Genomic DNA, 22,878 nt, shown 5'->3' with positions numbered 1-22,878 from the left:
AATTTATAAATTAGTATCAAATATAATTTTTATGATTTAAAAGATATTTTAGGAGATTATCTACGTCTTTATACATACAGTGGGCCCAGAGAATTTTCTGATCCAGTGGGCCCAGAGAATTTTCTGATCCAGTGGGCCCAAAACTTCTTGGCTTTAGCATCCTGAGAGTAATTTACGGTTTTACCCTTGAAGGACACCTCCTCCGCTACGTGATTTCCCAAAGAGTCCGTTCGTCCCTTTCAGTTGCTTCCTCTTCCTCTCTGTCAGACAAAAAATTTGCTTGGCGCCTTCTCTCTCTCTCTCTCTTTCCATTTCTCTCTCAAATTCCAAGATTCAGAAACCCTAGACCGCTCTCTGCTCTACATTCTCATTTTTCTCTATGTGGATTCTACTGGATAAGCTCCTTGCATTGTCCACTCAGTCTCTTCTCCTCTGTTGTAGTTGCAGTAGCCGTGGCAGTACGCTCTCAGGTATCGTCTTCTGTCCTTGTTTTTTGTTGTTTCGCGTCTCGGAATGTGCTGCATTTCCTTTAAGCATCCTCTTTTTTACGATCCTTCCTTCTTCTTGTAGTTGTTTCATTTTTTTTTTTGCTGCTTCTTTGTTGTGTAGCTCTTGTTCTTGGATATTGTTGCTTTCTGAGCTTTGGTTGTTAGTTTTTGGACTGCATTTATGAGAGAGAGTTCGTGTTCTTCGGAATTTGCGAACTGGTTGGTTTTTACTGTTTTCTTTTCGTTTTGCATTGTTTCTTACTCTCTTGAGCTTTGCATTTCGAGAATTTTTTGTGGTTAATTTTCTGTAGCTGTTTGGCTCCTTAAATTGTCGCTAGCTGTGTTTTTTTTTCTTCTTTTTTCTATGCTTCTTATTGTTCTCGGAAATCGTTGTTATGAGATTCGGTTGTCGACTTTCTGACTGCATTTGTGAGAGACTGTTTCCATTCGGAATTCACGAGCTGGTTAGTTTCTACTGTTTTTTTTTTTTTTTTTTTTTCAGGTTGTATTCCTTCTTACTCTCTTGAGCTTTGCATTCGCGAACCTTTTTGGTTCATTTTCTTTTGCTATTTGGCTTTGTAAAATGTTGTTAGCTTTGAGTTTTTTTTTGGTGCTTCTTATTGTTCTTGGAAATCGTTGTTTTCTGAGCTTTGGTTCTTGACTTTTGGACTGCACTTGCGTTCTTCGGAATTTGCGAGCTTGCTGGTGTCATTTCGTTTTGTTCTGTTTCTTACTGTCTTGAGCATCGTATTTCGAGAATTTTTTGGTTGATTTTCTTCGGCTTAGGCTAGCTCCGTAAATTGTCGCCAGCTTTACTTGTTTTTTATTCTTTTTTTTGTGCTGCTTATCGTTCATGGAAATAGTTGTTTTCTGAGTTTTAGTTGTTAGTTTTTGGACTGCATTTCTGAGAAAAAGCTTGCGTTCTTCAGAATTTTCTAGCTGGTTGGTTTTCACTGTTTTATTTTCTTTTCGTATTGCTTCTTACTCTCTCGAACTTATCGTTTTGAGAATTTCTCTAATTATTATTATTTCTGTCTGGCTCTTTGTATATCGCTAGCTTCGATTTGTTGTTTTTTGTTTTCCTTATGATATTTTCAATTTTGCTCTGCTTTGTGTTTTTTCTGCCGATTGATTGTATCTAGCGTTTTGCGCCTCGTTAGCTATGTTTTCCCCCTTTAAATGCGTTGTTAGGAATAGGACAGTTGATTTCGTCAAATTGTGCAAGTTCGAGTTATAATCTCTTTGAATATTCTGTAGATATTGTCAAAGAAACACTTAAGATTTTTCAGTCGAGATTTTTTGGGAACCCAATGATAAGGAGTTATTATAGGTTTTTAAATTCAAGTTGGTAGTTGAGTGTACAGTACTTTCTGAACGTTTATCTTGGGGATCTTGCGTACTGAATGTTGTGCGGTACTATTCTTTATTCAGGTTCTTAAGCAATGAAGTGGAAACAAGAAGATTTCCTGATAAATTTTGAATACCACTTTTCTGAACTGTAGTTGTAATAAGCTCATGGTATCGAGTTATCTGGTTATTGAGATGATTTGTCATCACGGGAGTGCTGTTCTTCTCTCGTGTGCATGCATGAGTTGAGATGGTTATGCTCATTTGTTTTTTCAGGATAAATTTTCTGAGACTTTCATGGACGGGGATCTGTGGGATTGGCCGTATGATCAAGGTTCTACTGATCTTTACTCGTCTCTTTCTTCTATTTATCTGAATAAACAAGTTTCAAGTTAATTTGATCGTAAAGAATTGTTCCAGGTTTCTCCTATTCCGATGCTGGTGAAAGCAGTTACAGTGTGGAATCTGGATGGCAGGCTGACTTTTACTTCGGTTATGGGAGAGGTAACTTGATTAATTGATTTATTATTATTATTTTTAAAAAAGTATCTGCATGCAGTTATTCTGGGCCATATTTTTCTCTTTGTTTCACTTCAACATTTGGGGTTCTTATTTTTGTTATAATTTTATGGTCATAGATGTTATAGAAGAAAATGCTATGAATGAGAAGTATTGCGTTCAAGTACTAAAGATTTTGATACGGAAGGCAGCTTCTGAAATCGATGATCTTGAAGAAGATCTAGTTTTGCTTCAATGTGGTCTCGCATGGACGGAAAGTAGAAACCAATTTGAAGCATGCTGTAATGCTTTGAGAGAAAAAATTGACGTCCTTCACAATTCAATAAAGAGCTGGAGACGAAGTGATAAGATTAATACAGTCGATCAGTTACCATTACATACACAACCAGCAGAGAAATTGTTCGAGATACTGAAGCCTTTTCTTGGAGAGGGTCGTGAACAAGATGATGGGCAGGTTTTCTCTGTACCCTCTGAGATCTAAAAAGTCATTGTTCAAGAAGCATGAGAAAGAAGACTACAGAAAACTTCATGAAAGCATAAAACATATACACATGATTCCACTTTTAATTGTCAATGATCCGATAGGTTACTGCATGTAGAGATTCTTGCAAGATAGTTTTTTTTTTTTGCTTTTTTTTTCCCATTTTTTTCGTTAGTTCTTAGTATTCTTAACGGTTGGGGGGCTCATTTTATTGACTTCTAGTGGAGAACCTTAACTGTTACTGTTTAGACATATATTTCATTATCCTAGGCAACTTTCTCCCTCAGAAGAAATCCAAGGATTAAGGAACTTTTGTATAGTTGTCCTTGGGGGAAATACATGTGCCCTATTGCAATGTCATTGCTGTTTTTCCCTTCGGGTTCATTCATTGAACATCCTGCTCCGTCATTTCTCAATCTCGTAGGTTTGACTATAAAGATATGAAATGCTGCATCATGATTCTATTTCAGAGGATTTAGGAAGAAAGTGTGAGAAGACCAATTTGATAATAGCTATGCCTAATCATGTCTATGAACGAAGATGCTAGCTCTTTAGATCTTAAAGCTCAATAGATTCTCTTGCATAGAGTTTGGAAGAATTAAATAGTTTCTGTACAGTTTTGCTTTTTTACTCAAAAAGAAGGGAAAGGAGAAAAAAAAAAAAAAAAAAAAAAAAAGAGGAAAAAACCGTTTTGATAGAGTTCATTTTGTTTGGCATTCCCTTGTCCAACATCAATACTGAGTAATCTAGTCAACAACTGCATTGTGCACACTGTATTGTTATATCTAGACAGTTCTACATTTCAAACTCTTAAATTATGTTTCTTTTTAGACAATGTAGTACATTCATAATTTATCATTCTAATCATTTATGAACGTAGCTAGATGCTTTACTCTAGTAAGGTAAACCAAACTAAAAGTAAAAGTACTTTTATTTTGCTTAGTTGGAAGAAGTTGTTCCTTGAATATGGTCGGCAACCTGGTTAAAAAGCCTTAGGGTAAAATTAGTAACTAGTTTATTGATTGGCTGTTAATCACTGTCATCTGAATTGAGTTTTTTTCCTTCCTTTTTTTTTTTTTTTTTTTCCCTTTAAAATATATGTACTTTATGTAAAATAAGGATCAGCATGCAACTGTGAGCAGCCAAGGTACTGAGACTTCAATGCAGTTAGTTGGTCCATTCTGTGAAACCTCGAGCATTTGTGGCATAAAAGTCAAAAGTGAAGAAATGGAAGTCAAGAGTATTTTCCCGGCAGTGTATTCAACACCCAATGGTTCGGTCCAAAAGCACCAGGAAAATGATAGTATTTGCAAGAAAGAAATTAAGGTATTGCCTTCTTTGCTTTAGTTGCAGTTAGTGTCTTGGTGTGTCTAGTAGAGTCATAATGATGGAGTTGGATCGAAGCGAGCTGAAGCATTAGTATGATAGCTAACACACATTGATAGTCTACCTCATATTCGAAGAATCTCTCTATGTTATGATGCTCACATTTTATATTTTTCTTGCAGGCTGAAATTTCCGTTGAAGGAGTTTCCTCAAATGTGCTTGTGACCGAAGAAAATCTGAAGTCTGTTTCAAAAGTAAAAATTGAGGAAGCGGAGGAACTCCGTATAAATAACTCGTGCAAGAGCAGAAAATTGAAGTCAGCTTTGAATGTTGGTGGTGAATGCCGCCTTCTGAATGCACGAAAGGTTTGAAATCTTGGCTTTCTTTCAGTTAAATAACTAGTCTGAATTGAAACCTTGGTTATACTTCAGTTACTTTGTAACATTAACTTTCTTTCATACAGCAGCATGGAAAATCTGTTCTTGACAATACCAATCCAGATGTCCCAAGACAATCAGATGGGTTCAGTGGAAACAAAAGGTCGTTTGATACCATTTCAAGTTCTCCAGCATCATACCCAAAGAGTGGAAACTGCAATACAGAGGACAAGCTAATTGACTTTTTGTTAAGAAAGAAGAAGAACAAGAGTGACGGGGGGTCAATTCTCCCTGAATCCAATGGAAGTGCCCCTTCATGTTCATCTTCAAACACGAAAGAAAAGGTGGATTGCGATCTACGCTTTTTGGATACTAAAAAAACGGGTACATTTGACTCATCGAATCTTCCTACAATGTTGCTTTCAAAACTGCAAAATCAGCAGGGAAACGGTTTGCTCAGAACCCAGACCAAGGAGACAGACAAGTTCTTGCTAGACGATTATCAAAATGTTGAGAATGTTTGTCATGAGAAGTCATATTCGAATATGGATCACAAGCCTAAAGAATTTACCGAAAAGGGGCGGAGCAAATCACATACTCCGATTTCTAAAGCAAAAAAGCATCGAAAGCCAGGAGCAGTTGGAGACAATGCCTGCTTAGATCTGCCTCTTGAACCTTGTCAGCTCAGGGTTGAAAAGCAGGACTGCGCTCTTGACACTGAGAAAAACTTAGGTCCTTCATCCCAAAATAAAGGGACTTCAAAAATGCTGGTTGGACAAAAGCTCATAGATGTAACTTCTGTTAATGATATTTGTAGTTCAGATCAGATCAAACCCGACGACAGCGGAACTGGGGAAAACAAACAAATGAAGTCATGCGCCGCCAACACAGATGATCGCATAGCTGAAATTTTGGCACTTTTACCTTCCTCAGATCTCAAACTGAAGAGTCTAGCAGAGCTGAGGATTATTGCAAAGGAACACAACTTGACCAAATATCACAAGCTTCGCAAAAGGGTGCTGCTCGACCTGCTTGTTCAAAAGCTGTTGGAATGACTTACCAAGGTTGGTATATTTATTTTCCTCTTTAATCAGTCTTAGTTTAATGGAAATATTTTGTCCTAGCTAGGAAAAATCATGAAACAAAGAATACACGGGGTCTTTTGCAGGGGATCAAAGTGAAGTGATAGTACATTGCATTCAAACTAAAATGGGTAGGTTAAAAAATGGAGATATTTAGGATATCATATAGGAATTTCTATATCGTGTATAGATGTTTTGGATTATGGTGGTATTTTTAAATTTCAGCTTTGGTAAATTGGTTGTAGTTTTTAGGTGTCTGCTGCCATATTTATGTACAGTAACCCTTCAACTTTTGTGGATTTGAGTAAGTCGAACTGCATGGAGTTCCAAAGAAGCTTTTTTCTTTTTTTCTTAACCTCTTGTTTGAAGATATATGTCGTAATCAGTTGAATTATGCTTAAGTTAGGGTTGTTTTGTATTAAATTCCACTTTGTTTGTTGGGTGTTAAATTGGTTGTAGTTTTTTTTTTAATTTTATTATTATTAACGTTGTTTTGGATTTATAGACCAAAATAGAAGTAATTTCTCGCAAGTTTTATAGATTAAAATGAGATTTAAACTTTATTATTGTTATTAGATTTTGGATCTTGAGGAGCCTTAGAATTTTTTCTATTTTCTGGTTTCAATTTTTAATTCTTTTAAAAAATATTAATGTATTTCATAAAATTTTCTGTGGTTTCGTTTCTTTTAAATCGAATATATTCTTTTTGGTTTTTTCAAGTGTCAACAATGTGGCGTTTATCTTTCCCTTGGCCTAAATTGTATGTTAAATTGTTTAAATTGTCTTTACTGCTTTATTTTTTTTTTAGCATGAAAATTCGAAACTGTTTTTCTACAGATTTTTTGACATTTTAAATCTCATCCATATCATCTATCACTTATTTGTACATGACTATCAATCTTAGAAAGCCTCAAACAAACCATGAACCATCTCGAAACTGTAGAGAACATATCTGAATCGAGCTAAAACGGAAGAAAAACCAACTTGGGGTCATGGGGTATTTGAGAGAGAGGTGTTGTGAGGTATTTGCAAGAGTGGTTACTTGATGGGATCGTTGCGCAGAAGAACAAAGTGCTCGTGATTATCAGCAAAGAGAGGTATAAGACTCGCTTCGATATGCTTCAAAGATCATCTGCATGGTTTAGAGGCGAGGAAGATCGATTGGTTCAATCTTTAGTAGTCACACTATTTAGCGAATTTGAAAGTTTAAAATTAAACTTATAAGAATGAAAAACATAATCTCTAATAAATAGAAAGAGAAAAAAAAAAGATCAAACCAGAGGCTTCCCCTAATTTCATCTCTCAATTTGTGGTCTAAAAAATTTCATTCAAATTCTTGAACTATCTATCTCAACAATGGCCTTCCAGAAGTTCTAAATTGTAAGGGAAATTAGAAAAAAAGTCGATGAATTTTTGCTCCAACTTTTTAATGTGTTCCCCTTGCTGCCCTCACAAGATGGAGTATGCGATACTGGAGCTTTGCGTTTTCTGCAGCAACCATCTCAGCCTGCAAAATAATCCCAAATAAGAACGTCCATTTTTCTCTTTTTTGACCTCTTCATCTAACCATGGACAAACAACAAACAAAAACTACTTGCCTTTTTCTGTTCTGCGATTAGCGCTTCATTTGCGCTGTCTAGCTTCGACTGGAGTTCGCTTATCGTTTTAAGATGTTCCTCATCGTGGGCATCTAGATGGACGAGTTGTTGATAATCAGAAACACATGATTTGAAATCGACGTTCATACATGTTTGTGCCATTGGTGATTTGGTGTGATTTGAATAAAATAGAAATTACCCATCACTGAATTCTTTCATTTACTCTATGAAAGTATGGTTTCTCTAAAAGGGAAACAGCCATGAGTCGTACCTTTCTTACTCAAAAGCGCAGCTTCTAGTCTCGACAAACGATCCTTAAAATAAAAACGCATTGTCGTAAGTACGAATACATAATAACGGTAAACCAAAATCAACTAAACTTTAAGAAAAAATCTATAAAACTTGATAGGAATGCAATAAGAGTATTAAGGGTATATTAGCAACTAGTTAGAGAAGTAGCGTAACAGTCAAACCCACCGCTAGCAGATATTGTCCGCTTTGGCTCGTTACATATCGCCGTCAGCCTCACGGTTTTTAAAACGCGTCTGGTAGGGAGAGGTTTCCACACCCTTATAAAGAATGTTTCGTTCTCTTCTCCAACTAATGTGAGATCTTACAATCCACCCCCCTTCCGAGCCCAACATCCTCGCTGACACTTGTTCCCCTCTCCAATCGACGTGGGATCTCACAATCCACCCCCTTCGGGGTCCAACGTCCTTGCTGGCACTCGTTTCTCTCTCCAATCGATGTGGGATCTCACAATCCACTCCTGAAGCCCAGTGTCCTCGTTGACACACTGCCCGTGTCTGGCTCTCATACCATTTATAACAGCCCAAGCCCACCGCTAACAGATATTGTCCTCTTTGGGCTGTCTTCGCTGGCACACTGCTCGGTGTCTAGCTCTGATACCATTTGTAATAGCGCAAGCTTACTGCTAGCAGATATTGTCCCTTGCATATTTTAAAACAATCAATAGGATCACATAGAAAAACAGGGAAAATGTGAGATCCCACGTTGGTTCAAGAGGGGAACGAAGCATTCCTTATAAGGGTGTGGAAACCTTTTCCTAGCATACGCGTTTTAAAACCTTGAAGGGAAAGCCTAAAGAGGACAATATCTACTCGTGGTGGGCTTGAGCTGTTACAAATGGTATCAGAGTCAAATAACGGACGGTGTGCCAACGAGAACGCTGGCCACCAAGGGGGGTGGATTTTGAGATTCCACATTGGTTGGAGAGGGGAATGAAGCATTCCTTATGAGGGTGTGAAAACCTCTCCTAGCATACGCGTTTTAAAACCTTGAGGGGAAGCCTATGAAGGGAAAGCTTAAAGAGGACAATTTCTGCTAGTGGTGAGCTAGAACGGTTATAAATGGTATCAGAGTCAAACACTGGGCAGTGTGCCAACGAGAACGCTGGCCCCCCAAGGAGGGTGGATTGTGAGATCCCACATTGGTTGGAGAGGGGAACGAATCATTCCTTATAAGGGTGTGAAAACCTCTCCCTAGCAGACGCGTTTTAAAACCTTGAGAGGAAGCGCTTGAAAGAAAATCCTAAAGAGAACAATATCGGCTAGTGGTGAGCTTGGACGGTGGGCTTGGACGGTCACAAAAACCCTATATGAATTAGTCAGCAAAACAAACTAGCAACAAGCTTACTATCTCTTACCACGTGCCTGATGTGGAATGTTTTCGGCCGTTTGCTGCCTTAATCTATTTTAAAGAAGAAATGAATCTTGGTTTTCATTTCATTAGAAGATCACTAAGACGAACCAAAACTTAAGCAAACACACACAAAATTTTCTAAACTGACACTAATGAGCACACTCATTCATCATAACAACACAAATGGCCAGTGCCAGCACTATTCAAACATATTGCTCATAGATCTGTGAACACCTCGACTAATTTCATGGAACAATCTACAATATTTTGTGTTAAAAGGTTTGTAAGATTTCAATATCTTAAGATATGGATAGGGCTACTACCGGGTTTGAATCAATTCTCTCCAAGGTCCACTTTCTTTTTTTTTTACTTGTTCCAACCCAACAACTACTAGGCTATCTCATGATGATTGGGTATCATAGTACTCTTAACACTTTGATATGGCTAAATATGATCTTTTGTGACCATAATGAACGTTTGAACTATCTTATACACATCTCAGCGTATCACACTAGAAATCGCTTAAATCTTATACACACAAGCATATATATTGTGAGATCCCACATCGGTTGGGGATGAGAACAAAGCATTATTTATAAGGATGTGGAAATCTCTCCTTAGTAAACATGTTTTAAAACCTTGAGGGGAAGCCCAAAAAAGAACAATATCTACTAGCGGTGAGCCTAGGTCGTTACAAGTGGTATCAGAGCTAGACAACGGACGATGGGGCCTCAAAGGGGAGTGGATTGGGGGGTTCCACGTCGATTGGAGAAGGAAACGAGTGCCAGCGACGATGCTGGGCCCCGAAGGCAGTGTGAATTGTGAGACCCCACATCGATTGGGGAGGAGAACGAAGCATTCTTCCAGCGAGTGGTATGATACAACTTAAGAGTCAATATTAATTCCATACTGCCCTAGAGCTGGAAATTATCCTTAATCGGAGTACCTCTTTGATTGCCACAAACTTCAATTAAACTCCCTTTCCAAAAAGCCTAGGAGACTAAATCTAAACTTCATCACTCATTTTCCCAGCCATTTCAAATATTTCAACAGTAATCCAAAGTAATTGCAATGAAATACACCTAAAACATACTCATCAATTTCATCCAAAAAAGAAATTCCATGCGACAAAGATAAGAGGCAGCGCGTCCTAAGAAGGCGTTCGATTTAGAAGGGAAAACGGGAGAAAAGTGAAGGGTTTAGCAATCAAACCTCAGCTTCGGAGGCTCTTTGATAGAAGGGCTTCAAGGTCTGCTCGAGATCGTGGTTCCCTCCGCTTAATGGTTCCGCCATTGTTGCAAAAGCTTCAACTCAACCTCAAAATGAAAAGATGCTATGAGAGCGCTTTGAGTCTCATCAAACAAATGTTCTTGGGATAAAAATACATTTTTAATTTAATTTAATTTAATGTTAAATTACTAAAATGCCCTTAAACTACTTGGTTTCAATTATACCTAAAACTTTAAAATGTTTGTTTTAATTTTTGAAGTCATGGAACATGTACTATGTTAAATTATAAAGGTTAATTTTTGTTTTTTCTTTAAATTTTAAATTTTAAGAATTGAAAATACTTAATTATGTTTTAAAAAAAGAAAAAAAAAATGGATAGGAATAATATTTAATTGTATTTAATCATAATAATATTTTATTTAATCGCCCCTTACATTTAGCATTTGGTTTTTGATTTAGTTTATATGTTAAAAATTATTAAGAATATATATTATTGAAAATCTCTAACACGTAGAATTTAAACGGTCAAACGGTCAACTGTGCAAAATGACTTAATACAACCTATAAAGTTTGAACTCTAAATTAGAGCTTTTAGCTTAAATAGGATTAGGAAACAATATTGTAAAAATAAGCGATACTCAAAATTTTGAGAATGAACAAACAATTACTTTCATTGGTTCGAACCAAAATAAGAGGATCGAACCATTTATCTAAACAATGCAAGAGCTAAACAGCTAGGAAGAGGAAATTTCCTCGTTCATCCAGATTATATCAGAACAACAAACAAAGCCTCCAGCCTCAGCCCTTAATTTAGCAGTTCATAACTTGATCCTCCATTTCACTTACAAACTCACCATGAATTTGTTGATTGAAACAATCTATGAGGCTTATATGATCAAAATCTACTTGCATCAACTGATGATCATCTTCTTGAAAAATTCAGCTTGATCAGGAAAATATTCCATCAATTCATCCTTTGTAACCCACACAAAATCTTCACATTTCTCAATATTGAATTTATTGGTTGCGATCACTTGAGACTTAAAAAAGAACCTCTGGAAAAGAGGAGAGATTTCGTTTAAGAAAACGAGTAAACGACCACATTATACTAAACGTAATACTCTCTACGTTCGAGCATAAATTCCCGAAACTTGTATGATATAAATTTTTAGTAGAAGACATACCTTCAGAGATGAAACTTGTGCAGTTTCTGTAGGCGGTACAACCATGTGCGCCATGGGAGCATTTCCAACAAAATATGTATGAGAAAGACCTCCAAGGATGGACGCTAAGGCAGACTCTGCACACTGCAGAACTTGAAAGTTAGAAGGGTAAAATTGATGAGAAAGAAAACTGAAGAGTATTATTGATAGCCGACTCTCACTTTACGCAGTGTCTCCTCGGTCTCGTATACTTTTTCTGGAAAGTGCCAGACAGGTTTCTTATCAGGTGCCCCAATAGAGGTACCATAGAGAAGAAGGTAGAGCCTTCTATCAAGTGCTCTCTGCAGTGACCTAAAAGGAAAGAGGAGAATTCAAGTAATCAGAATGTAGACCTCAATTTTGATCTTAGAATCTGGCAAACTAATGACTTTGATCAGATAGCCTGAACTCTAGATCAACAGTGAGAAATACGGAGACATTGTATTTTAAAGACACCATCTAAGAACTCCATTTGATAGTACAAAAGATGCCAATAAGTCTGATAGATTAACCAAGTAATATAGTTTCAACATTTATGAGATATACAATGATATCTTGCAATTTTCCCAAGAGTCAAATGAATGGATTTTCGCAGGGATAAAAACAAGTTTAATTGATCAACATGAATCAAGTAGAACCATGGTTTTAAAAGATGTAAGAGCACTAAAGTAAATGAGTAGAATACACCTAAAGTAGCAGCATGCTCTTGCTATGCAAGACACTAGAGTCACACATTAGTTGGGGAGGAGAACGAAACATTCTTTATAAGGGCGTGGAAACCTCTCCCTAGCAGGTGCGTTTTAAAAATTTTGAGGGACAGCCCAAAGAGAACAATGTCTGCTAGCGGTAGGCTTGGGCTGTTACAAATGGAATCAGAGCCAGACACTAGGCGATGTGTCATTGAGAAAGTTGAGCCCCAATGGGGCATGGACATCATGAGGCTGTGTGCCAGCAAAGACGCTGGGCCCCGAAGGGGGCGAATTGTGATATCCCACATCGATTGGGGAGGAGAACGAAACATTCTTCATAAGGGTGTGGAAACCTCTCTAACAGCTATTGAGATCTCAAAAAGGTGCAGTACAATTATCAAGATGGTTGCATCAAAGAATTGCAGGAAAAGAAAAACATGATTAACCAGGAGAAAGAAAATTATAGTCAGACAATTGAATAATATCATCACAACAAGAGCATTATATAGTTACAAGAATAAAAGAAAATCAGCACAACTTATGGTGACCAAATAATAGAAGCAAGAGGACACTGGCGAACTGGAAGAGTAAATAAAGAAACACAAGGCTATCCTCATAATAATGAAGACATAAAACATGAACAAAAACAAGAGCTCATGGACTGCGTTTTTATTTTCCCCCAATAGTGATGGTAGCATTGATAAGGAAACCTTCAATTTATCAATTCTAAATAAATAAAAAAGACTGCATGCTTCATATCACTTGTTTTGTCGCTTCAGAAATCCGTGTTGTTCCACTAGGCTCTCCTCACAACAATGAAAATTATAAAGCATGAACAAGAACAAGAGCACTTGAACTGCATTATTATTTTCCCGCAATGGTGATGATAGCATTGATAAGGAAACCTTCAATCTATCAATTCTAAATAAATAAATAAATAAAAAGACTGCATACTTCCCCATCATTTGTTTTGTCAGCTTCCGTAATCCGTGGAGCTGGAACATAATCAATTTGGTAGTCACCTTTTCCCCTGTTATCAGCAGAGTTCAAGTTATACAACCGCCAAAAGAACAAGAAAAAAAAAAGTCATGTATTTGCATTTAGCTAGTGTTTGCGCAATAAGCTCCACAAAATTAGCTAACTGAATATCGATGACGTCGAATCTTAATTGCACAAGTGATAGTTATATAAAGACATGCACTAACATAATATTTAGGGGGAACTACAAAGTTGTTCATCCTTCACCTACGGTGATCCCCGCAGATAATCGGAAAAAATAAATAAATTGACCACCAAAAAATACAGTAATTTAGGCTCTTTACTAACGGAAGCGCTAAGATTCATCACCAAAAAGCTTCAACTTAGCAGTCTCCAAGGAAGTCGTAAACTTTTTAACCTTATGTATAACAGGAAAGTTTCTTTAATTACTTTTGGCTACCAAAAGAGGCAAGTTTCAAAAGACCTTACGTACCGACTCTATTTTTCAAATCTAATTAAGTCACTACTACATACATGATATGCGTGTTTAGTAAAAGAAAAAAAATCATTCAAAATATTTCATAAACGATGCCATAAACTTAAACATTCGTAATAAAATCTTTAAATAATATAGAGAAAAATAATTAACGTGAAATTTTAAATAAAATAAGAAAAGAATAAAACAATATCCTGATCTTCTAACCTAAGAGCTACAAACAACATGAATTCATCTATCCTAGCTTCAATCTCATGGCCATCACCACGACGTTGTCTCAGTGCAAGGGTGTTTTACCTTTACCTGAAAAATAAGAGTAGCACAGGACTGATTATTTCTTAAAATACTAAAAAAGTAACCCCATTGCTCGGGTTAAGAAATGCAATTACATGCAATCATGTTTGAGACTTACCATTTCATGGAACATCATATAATGACCTTGGTCTCTACTTCCAGAACTTAAATTCCATTAAAAATACTCGTGACATTCGCAGATCAGTTTGAGTATATAGTATTTGAACTTTCATGGTGTTAGCTCGTAAATTTCCATTTGGTAAGTCCAAATCACTCTTTTCCATGCTTATACCAACGGTATGATTTCATAGTCACGTTCTTTGTGGTGATGAAATTTTCCTTTGACGCTACCACTCTCGATATCCATAGTAACCTATAGGATCTTACTACCTATCAAGCCTACTTGGTCATGAAGCCATTTACTACTACACGTGGGTACATCCTTTTCATCTCTAGGGTCATAGTTCTACATCATTTAACTATGTTTCAAGTCTATTGATTATAGACATCTAACTTTTCCTTCGAAAAATCCTTTTCATGAGTATACAAGTATTAAGTAGCCTGCTAACCTCTTTTCATGAGCCTATAATTATACCTTCACAGTACAAATCTTGTTAAATCTAAACATCATTAATACATCAATTAACATTTGTATGCCATGAAAGGTAAATAATATAACAAAACAACATGGTATTAGTATCTTTCGTAAGGCATACTTGACAGTGACGAAGCGTACGGCCATGGGAAACATTATGCACCTATATCATAGGCTAATTTACAGAATCTAAAAGCCTAGAGCTCAACCAACTGCAACAACCATAATTTTCTATTAAAATCAAGGTCACCAGTAGTCCAATCTGATCTAGGATGTCGAAGGGTTCGTTGAAGCATGGTCCCAGCTTGCCCTTTCATCAGAGCCTCAAGACACCTTTTATTCAGACCACCTTCAAAAATACTTTATTGCCTACTTCAAACTCTAGATTCCTACGCCTTACATCGGCATAACTTTTCTGTCTACTCTGAGCCCTACACATTCTTATCTTATCTTTTGTATTATCGTCCACTCACAAAGAGATGGTCAAACTAAACGTGCGAACAAAATTTTGGAAGGCATGTTACGTGTCTGCGTCTTGGATTTCGCAGGTAGCTGAAACCCAAAATTGCACCTTATGGAGTTCACCTACAACAAAAGTTTCCAAGCAAATTATCGGTATGGCACAGTTTGAAGCTTTATGCAGAAAGCGGTGCAAGACCCCGATGTGCTAGGACGAAGTAGGCGAATATGAGTTGTTAGGGCCAGAATTAGTCAAAGCCACCAATGAGGCCGTGCAAAAGATCAAGGGCAAGAATGTATACGACTCAGAGTAGGCAGAAAAATTACGCCAACGTGAGGCATAGGAATCTGGAGTTCAAAGTAGGCGATAAAGTATTTTTTGAAGGTGACCCCAATGGAAGGTGTCTTGAGGTTAAGACGAAAGGGCAAGCTGAGCCCCTCGCTTCATCAGACCCTTTGACATCCTACCTAGATCGGATTGAACTAGTGGCGACCTTGATTTTAATAGGAAATTAGGTTCGTTACACTCAGAAGGTATTACTTCAGTTTTTCAAAATTCTTTTGCACCATGTATATGGAAACACTATCCAGGGAAATCGAGCATTATAATCTATTAAAACTCACTATAATGGAAAGGAACCTTAGAAAGTGTTGTTCAAAGTTTGGACTCAACTGGCACTAACCTAGTAGCCCACAAAAAATTGTCCTACATCTTTAATAATAAAATAAGCTCAAATATGATACCTAATATATAGCTACTTCAATTGTCACTGATAATGATATTAGATGAAAAATAGATTAAAAGAGCACTTTCCAGAACATGGTGCTTAAAATACACAAGAATTAAAAAGAAAGTTGAAAAAGATAAATTAAAAGAATACATAAACCAAAATCATGTAGTGGACACAGCATAACGAAATGGAAGATCATTTACCTGGCATTAGCTTTATCTAGAAATTCATCAGGATATCTGCGTCGATATTGCTGTTGCCACCTAAACCTGAGCACAATCAAGCAGATGTATCAGAAAACTGTTTCTGCGAGGAGTATGCCATGCCCATGTTACTTGATTTTAGTGCGAGCTCATAGCTCTATCACACTAATCATGTCGTTCGAATTCCTTTTCCTGATTAATCCCCGTTCTGATGGATATCAAGTCGAGACATACTCCCAGTTTCCTTAATTTTATTTTTCCCATTTTCAAGATTCCTCAGTTCTTAGAAATTAAACAGAGAAACACAAGAAAACAAACTTACTTGAACTCCTGAAACGCATAGACAACAGGATCAATCTTCGGAATCACGACTGGAAGCCTCTCGAACAGAACAGACGCCACAATTTTCTCGGAATACGTCGAAAATCCTCGCCTCTTCACCAGATGACCGGATAAACTAAACGAGCTCTGCATTCTGAACTTCATGAATCCAAAAACCGATTAGAGGAAAAGAAACAACCATTCACAAATCACACAAGAAATTTTGAGATGATAATAGAACTTGCATTGAAGCTCTAAGAACAGACCTAGACGATCTTGTACAACCATTCATAAGCTAACTTTGAACGAGATGTATTCACCTGAGAACAAGAGGGTGACCGTCGACGGCGAGGGTTGTGCTTGCTTAATCTCCTCGAGTTATTCTCAGTTCATAATTGGGCCGCCGGAGCTTCCATCAACTATGGGTTTGGGCTGATTTTAATCATTGGGCTCCTTTCGGAAATGACTTTTTTTTTTTTTTTTGCAGAAATAAATATATGTTTTTAAAAATTAATTTAAATAAGAAATTTTTAAATTAAAAGTACATATTTTATATTTTTAAAATTCGGAGAGGGGTTGCAAAATCTAGGAAGGTGGCTGCAGCACGAACCGAAGGAAGACAACGATGTCGTTGAACACGAGGGAGTGACACCAATCAAGTGAAAACGAAGGCAAGAGCATGAACCAAAAGAAAAAGCATAGATGTGAGTTACATGAAAATGCAGATTATGTCCGTTGCACACCACTGCTTTATATCTCATGTGGTGGGATTTGAAGCATGTTGTATTTAATGTCTCCTGTGGTTTCAGTATGCGGGAGCGTGCGTATGCCCATAGTTAGGTTTAGAGAGGATTGATATTCGCTTGGTGAGTCCTTGTGCATGTACATAGGTCATGTGTAGTCAAGTTAATACACCTGTAGGACCCAAGACTATTCATGGATTTAGGTCCCACCAATAGTCATAGACATGTTATATGAATTTACATTTCTCGAGCCCAAAGACTCATCTCAATAGATAGCGCAAGAACATAGCATCATAAACGAAGCCCATAAATGTGTGTATATATATATATATATATTGATATAATTACAGAGGATTTTCCCGCCAAAATGAAGGGGAAAATATTACAGAAGATTTTGGTTACCTTCAAATCTTCAATTGGAAGTGTGATGGCGATAAGCTCAATATGTACACGACACGACAAGCTCTCGCAATCCTCCGATTTGCTTTACGAGCTCCTCCACTGGCTAGCAGAAAAACAGACAGGAAGGAACATGTTACGGTCGGGACCTGGACAACATTCACGATACCTGTGTAGATGCCAGGACATGACACGAGCGTGAAGGATGAATTATACCATCTTATCTGCAATGTCGTACGCAGTATGGTCAATCTGATCAAATTACACGACCGCGGTTTGTTTGCTTCGTAGGGTGATGAAACGCCCACGTCGAGTCAACCTCATATAGCTGCTGCTATTGTGGATATTGAGTTTGCTCTAAAATTCCCATGTTTGTGGAGGTTGTTGCTGGTACAAGGTTTCCATTTACACTCTTGGTTGGTCGCTTTGGTCTCTTCGGTTTCTGAGTTTGAGATTCGACGTTTTGCCGAGAGTCACCCAAGTCAAACTGAACCACCGGGGTAGTTTCGTTTATATTTTGTAAACTTCGAGCCTTCGTTGAACTTTGCTTTTCAGAACCACTTTTTCTCTGCACAAATAGTCAGACATATGTATAGACAATAATGTGGTTGGGAGGTAGCAAACAATTTAAAGTTAGTCCATAACACGTTGGGTGCGTTATATGTAACAACTCCTATATCCTCACTCCTACATCCTCAAACATCGTTGATGAACTTCATATGCTGGAGTGAGTCGGGAATGATCATGGATTCGTACTCAGGTTTGAAAATATATGTAACAACTCAAGCTCACCGCTAGTAGATATTGTCCTCTTTGGGCTCTTTCGGGCTTCTACACAAAGTTTTTAAAACGCGTCTGCTTGGGAGAGGTTTCCACACCCTTATAAATAATATTTCGTCCTCCTTCCTAACCGATGTGGGATATCACAATCCACCCCGTTTCGGGGTCCAACGTCCTCGCTGACACTCATTCCCTTCTCCAATTGATGTGGGACTTCCAATCCACCCCCCTTTGGGGCCCAGCGTCCTTCCTGGCACACCGCCTCGTGTCCACCCCCCTTTGGAGCTTAGCCTCCTCGTTGGCACAACGCCCAATATTTGGCTGTAATACCATTAGTAACAACTCAAGCCCACCGCTAGCAGATATTGTCCTCTTTGGGCTTTCCCTTTCAGGTTTCTCTTCAAGGTTTGTCAATAATAATAGACATAGAAAGTACAGTACCTTTTTCGTGCTGGAGTTAGTTTTTTCGGGATCAGGAGATGGAACGTCGTATTCAGTACCCCGGGATTCGGAGTTCATTAGATCCTCCAAGGATGCATCTCCCTCAGCATCAACTCTTATACCCTTCGCTTGTTTGTTCTGATGTCTACCCTTTGCCTGGCAACAAAGAGATCTTAAGGAAAAAAAGACGGAAAAAATATATAAATATAAGATCTTCTTCCAAGCCGAAAAAGATGACAAATCGAACGAACCACAATAGGTATTTCTCGTAATTTTTGTTCCAACTGCGCATCGTCGAGAAGTAAAGAAACGACCTCCTCAGGAGCTAAGATGTCTCCTTGAACATGGCCGCCGGTCATGACAAGCTGCTGAACAGTGTTTTTCTGGCTAGCTCTTTCAAGAATCTTCTCTTCAACTGTCTCTTTGCATATCAGTCTGTACACGGTGACCTACAAAGCAAATTGCAAGCATAAAAAGGTTTAAAGCATAATTAAAGTCAGGTTTTTCCCAAATCTCAAATTCACCAATGAAACGAAACTAACGTCTTTTGTCTGTCCGAGACGGTGAGCTCTGTCCATCGCCTGCAAATCCAATGTCGGATTCCAATCATTTTCATAGAAGATGACAGTATCAGCAGCTGTTAAGTTAATGCCAAGTCCACCCGCTCTTGTGCTCAATAAGAACACAAAAATATCATTCCTACAAAAAAAATATAACATGATTGCATTACAAAATAACAGATTCTAAAAGTAGAAAACGATGTAATAACCATCATTTCGACGTCAAGTGAGTCCATACCGAAGTTGGAATTCCCTGACCATATCTCGACGATCCATTATAGCGGAGGATCCATCGAGTCTAAGGTATTTATATTTTCGATAATTCATGTAATCCTGCAGAAACATGTTGTAATTGTAAAATCAAGCAAACGAACTCCAGAAACCTTGTTAAACAATAATGTCGAGGCGCTTATAAAAAGATATTTTGTTTTAAAGTTTCAAGTAGCCAAGAACAATACTGACGAAGAATGAATACCTCGAGAATATTCAACATTTTTGTCATTTGAGCAAACAGGAGTACACGATGATTTTCGGCTCGCAAGCGTTTCAGTAATATATCGAGTGTTTGTAGCTTCCCAGAGTCCTATATAAAATTAACATAAATTCCTTACAGAACCCTACTTGAACATTCCTTGAAGTCAATGTAAAATGAGAAGAGAAAAAAACACCAACCGTGAGCAACTTTGCTGGATCAAAACTTTGCATTGGAGGAGAGGACCCGAAAATACCGTACGTCAACTGAAGAGCAGGCTGGGAAACTGGTATTTCAGAATCAATCTCTTGAATCAAAGGGTGGGGTTCGTTTGGCTTCCCTGGTCCGTTAAAGTCAGATGTTCGTGCAAACCCGATAAACAATCTCTTAACCCAAGGGTCGTGCAATTGTTCAACCGTTTGGCAAGTAAAGCTTCTATCTGAGCAGTGAATACCTATCTGCAAAATAGATGCAGCGACGAAACATTAAATAAGTATGTTAAACGATAAAAACCATTTCACCAAGTTTTAGTTTCTTGAAAAACTATACCGGTGGAGCTCGAATCCTTGGAATAAACGTGTATGCTGCGTGAAGAAGCCCAACGTTGGACCAAAGCCTCTCCTGTTGAGGAATGATTAAAGCCTCAAAAGGAGCATCACCAGGCCCTGTTGCAAGTTTTCTCCGGAGCAAGTTAGTCTGAGATATGGAAGGCATCAACAACATTCTTGTAACGACGCGCACTTTTCCCTGCTCAAGAGAACCATTTTCTGGATCATCATCATCAATAGATTCCATAATGAATTCCACGATTTCATCGAGAAATTGCCGGTCCCATCTCGTTATGGAAAAAAGTAGCCGTTCTAGAAAAGAACCATTGGCAAAAAACATAACTTCTGCAGGGGATAGATCCATCAAATGGGTAAAACCGAAAGTACCACTTTGACGATATGACTGATGTAAATAGTCTCCTTGCATGAATATGGATCGAAAAACGTTTTCCGAAGAAAATATGTTAAAATGTTTCTGAAGATATCCTCCAATGCCATGTGCAACTGCAAATGATTTTGAACTTTGAAGAACGTCTTGGTGGACCAGTTTCGGTAACTAATAATCAAATAATCAGATTAAAAAAACTATTAGTCATTCCGTTGGAGAAAGCGAGTAAATTGGAGAACTAAACGATAATATTCATGCTGACGTATTATGCATATACAGAAACCCTATGATGGAAGATGTTAAACAAAATACACAGAAAATAAATCTGAGAGATAAGTGATATGTTTATAGCTTAAAAAAATTAGAGGCAAAAGTGGAAGTACCTTGAACTCTATGGGATTGTGGCCTCCCGAGTAGTGTACGTCCTCAAGTTCCCCGAAAGGAGGGGGCAAAAGAGGATTTGGAATGTCTGCAAAGTATAAGTACGTGCTTCCCTCGTTCCTTTCGAACAACTCTGGGTGATTGCATACCTACCCATTTACCCGGTTAAAATATTTCTCTAATTATCGTTATAAAAAAGGTACTTCGTGTGTGTGCGCGTGCGTGTGGAGATAGAGAGATGAAATACCTTTCTTAGCTGAATGACAATGTTCATAAGACTGAGAGCTTTCTTCCCATTAATATGCCTATTGCTGTCAAACAACCCAGCAAGAGATATCTTATTCTTGATAGCTTGATAAAAAGCTTGCTGCCGAGAACTTAACTTGCAATGCACTGTAATCTCAGTTTTTTTAGTAAGCTCAGAGACTACGTCTTTTTTTACTCTCCGCAACATAAAAGGTTTTAGTATTGAATGCTGTTTGAGAAAAATGAGAAAAACATAAGTCAACAAAGTACATTGCAACATACTGAATCGTTTATAACTCCAATACCTGATTCCTTCCATAATCCAAATTCCATTTACTAATACAAAATATATCTAAGAAGGCTTTATGATCCAAACTAGTTAAAGAACAATGATCTCTTGATTGAGAGACGTCCCTTGTTTCAAACTTTCATACAAGATATGACGAATATATAAGATAGGCCACACAAAAAATGAAGCAATATTAGAAAGCAATTCTACGGCCCTTTGTTGTAACGGCCAAGTCCACCGATAGCAGATATTGTCCTCTTTGGGTTTTCCCTTTCGAGCTTTCCCTCAAGGTTTTTAAAACGCGTCTGCTGGGGAGAAGTTTCCACACTCATATAAAGAATGTTTCGTTCTCCTCCCCAACCGATGTGAAATCTCACAATCCACCCCCTACGAGGTCCAGTGTTCTCACTAGCACTTGTTCCATTATCCAATCGTTGTGGAACCCCCCCCCCCCCCCCCCCCCCCCCCCCAATCCTCCCCCCCTTCGGGGCCAGTGTCCTTGCTGGCACACCGCCTCGTGTCCACCCCCCTTCAGGGCTCAACGTCCTCGTTGGCAATCACCCAGTGTCTGGCTCTGATACCAACCGTAACAGCCCAAGTCCACCACTAGCAGATATTGTCCTCTTTTGGCTATTCCTTTCGGGCTTCTCCTCAAGGTTTTTAAAACACATATGCTAGGGAGGGGTTTCTACACCCTTATAAAGAATGTTTCGTTCTCCTCCTCAACCGATATGAGATCTCACATTTGTTGACCCAACAAACTCTTTTCCATCAAGAGGAGGGTAGATGAATAAAGCTACATCTAGTTTTATCAACGCCAAAGTAAATTTTAAATTTTCTTCATGAAAAGTTTTATAACTCCATAGTATAAAATGGGGAGGAACTTCTCTCATATTGACTTATTCGAGTAGGAGACTCATAAGGGTCAAACAGAAATGCAACACGTTCCCAATCTAAACAAAGAACTTCGAGTATGTAACTTGCTACTAGAGCACTTTCATTTCATATCACAACTAAATTGACAAAGTTGGTAGATTCCAAAGTTAATACATAGGTAGTACTTACCAAGCGGTTAAGTTGGTGTTCATTCAAAGTACCCCCATGTTCTGCATGATTTTCAATTCTGCAGGGAAAGTCCTATGAATCAGACAACATTAACTTAGCAAGTTCGATTAAATCACCAAAGCTCAACGAATCAATACTGACCCTTTTGAGAACCACTCATTGAACTGTTCGTGGCTGTCAAACAAAGTAGGCATGATAAAATGTAAAAGGGCCCACAACTCGGCCATATTATTCTGGACAGGTGTCCCAGTAAGCAGCAAGCGGTTCCGACAATTAAAGCTTAGCAGTGTTTTCCACCTTATGCTGCAATTTAATGAAAACAAAATAACACATTACTGAAGAGCCAAAACAACGGTCATAATTGTGGTGCTTCTGCTGACTAATACCATTCAACTGTTTGGTTGTTTACTAAAACACTCATGGCACAAGCAAGACGATTTTATGTTAACAAAAGCATAGCACCCTATCCTGATCCAACTGGTTCTAAA

The 22,878-nt window shown here is 38.0% G+C and overlaps 4 protein-coding genes across 10 annotated transcripts in view; 1 reads left to right on the top strand and 3 right to left on the bottom strand.

Moving 5' to 3' along the window:
* Positions 1–245: 245 nt before the first annotated feature.
* On the top strand, positions 246–5,969 carry LOC111781968 (uncharacterized). 7 transcript variants are annotated; one of them, XM_087120310.1, is made up of 9 exons: positions 246–470; positions 1,920–2,006; positions 2,112–2,169; positions 2,256–2,339; positions 2,474–2,808; positions 3,955–4,161; positions 4,344–4,526; positions 4,625–5,602; positions 5,707–5,969. In XM_087120310.1, the coding sequence occupies exons 2-8, from the start codon at positions 2,004–2,006 to the stop codon at positions 5,591–5,593; spliced, it is 1,839 nt and encodes a 612-aa protein (XP_086976436.1). In that variant the 5' UTR covers positions 246–470; positions 1,920–2,003; the 3' UTR covers positions 5,594–5,602; positions 5,707–5,969. The 7 variants fall into 7 exon arrangements, with proteins under 7 accessions (XP_086976436.1, XP_086976438.1, XP_086976437.1 ...); XM_087120312.1 differs by having other exon boundaries at positions 3,961–4,161; positions 4,625–5,969; XM_087120311.1 differs by having other exon boundaries at positions 4,628–5,969.
* A 917-nt stretch (positions 5,970–6,886) lies between these two features.
* On the bottom strand, positions 6,887–10,249 carry LOC111781969 (threonine-tRNA ligase 2). The gene is made up of 4 exons (XM_023662718.2): positions 10,093–10,249; positions 7,490–7,532; positions 7,219–7,310; positions 6,887–7,127 (listed from the first exon to the last, which is right to left on the bottom strand). Exons 1-4 carry the CDS (start codon positions 10,171–10,173, stop codon positions 7,047–7,049), a joined length of 297 nt encoding a protein of 98 aa, XP_023518486.2. The 5' UTR covers positions 10,174–10,249; the 3' UTR covers positions 6,887–7,046.
* Positions 10,250–10,763: 514 nt separating this feature from the next.
* On the bottom strand, positions 10,764–16,317 carry LOC111781848 (uncharacterized). The gene is made up of 6 exons (XM_087120314.1): positions 16,080–16,317; positions 15,758–15,823; positions 12,960–13,031; positions 11,495–11,627; positions 11,295–11,417; positions 10,764–11,165 (listed from the first exon to the last, which is right to left on the bottom strand). The coding sequence occupies exons 1-6, from the start codon at positions 16,241–16,243 to the stop codon at positions 11,022–11,024; spliced, it is 702 nt and encodes a 233-aa protein (XP_086976440.1). The 5' UTR covers positions 16,244–16,317; the 3' UTR covers positions 10,764–11,021.
* Positions 16,318–17,115: 798 nt separating this feature from the next.
* Positions 17,116–22,878, bottom strand: part of LOC111781370 (chromatin-remodeling ATPase INO80) — a 9,840-nt gene continuing 4,077 nt past the window's right edge. The window contains exons 10-21 of the mRNA XM_087120207.1: positions 22,532–22,722; positions 22,391–22,448; positions 21,038–21,265; positions 20,793–20,939; positions 20,023–20,577; positions 19,674–19,931; positions 19,477–19,584; positions 19,240–19,334; positions 18,984–19,140; positions 18,693–18,890; positions 18,442–18,597; positions 17,116–17,788 (exon numbers count right to left, since the gene is read on the bottom strand). Of these exons, the coding sequence (XP_086976333.1) occupies positions 17,555–17,788; positions 18,442–18,597; positions 18,693–18,890; positions 18,984–19,140; positions 19,240–19,334; positions 19,477–19,584; positions 19,674–19,931; positions 20,023–20,577; positions 20,793–20,939; positions 21,038–21,265; positions 22,391–22,448; positions 22,532–22,722 (2,385 nt within the window). The 3' untranslated portion in view covers positions 17,116–17,554. The remainder of the gene's footprint in view (positions 17,789–18,441; positions 18,598–18,692; positions 18,891–18,983; positions 19,141–19,239; positions 19,335–19,476; positions 19,585–19,673; positions 19,932–20,022; positions 20,578–20,792; positions 20,940–21,037; positions 21,266–22,390; positions 22,449–22,531; positions 22,723–22,878) is intronic.

The sequence above is a fragment of the Cucurbita pepo genome, chromosome 19 (assembly GCF_057944985.1).
Source record: "Cucurbita pepo subsp. pepo isolate OVF chromosome 19, ASM5794498v1, whole genome shotgun sequence".
Taxonomy (NCBI): Eukaryota; Viridiplantae; Streptophyta; class Magnoliopsida; order Cucurbitales; family Cucurbitaceae; genus Cucurbita; species Cucurbita pepo.
This window is presented reverse-complemented; position numbering and strand designations above follow the sequence as displayed.

Bases quoted from the DNA above. Each gene is read 5' to 3' on its own strand.
- LOC111781968 (XM_087120310.1), top strand. The intron at 2,340-2,473 runs GTAACTTGATTA...TTATGGTCATAG, and splicing joins TTACTTCGGTTATGGGAGAG to ATGTTATAGAAGAAAATGCT. The intron at 4,162-4,343 runs GTATTGCCTTCT...TTTTTCTTGCAG, and splicing joins TTTGCAAGAAAGAAATTAAG to GCTGAAATTTCCGTTGAAGG.
- LOC111781969 (XM_023662718.2), bottom strand. From the start codon at position 10,173: ATGGCGGAACCATTAAGCGGAGGGAACCACGATCTCGAGCAGACCTTG. The intron at 7,533-10,092 runs GTTTGATTGCTA...TTTTATTTTAAG, and splicing joins AAAGAGCCTCCGAAGCTGAG to GATCGTTTGTCGAGACTAGA. The intron at 7,128-7,218 runs GCAAGTAGTTTT...ATTATTTTGCAG, and splicing joins TAATCGCAGAACAGAAAAAG to GCTGAGATGGTTGCTGCAGA.
- LOC111781848 (XM_087120314.1), bottom strand. From the start codon at position 16,243: ATGAAGTTCAGAATGCAGAGCTCGTTTAGTTTATCCGGTCATCTGGTG. The intron at 15,824-16,079 runs GTAAGTTTGTTT...GATTGTGCTCAG, and splicing joins TATGCGTTTCAGGAGTTCAA to GTTTAGGTGGCAACAGCAAT. The intron at 11,418-11,494 runs GTGAGAGTCGGC...CAAGTTCTGCAG, and splicing joins CCGAGGAGACACTGCGTAAA to TGTGCAGAGTCTGCCTTAGC.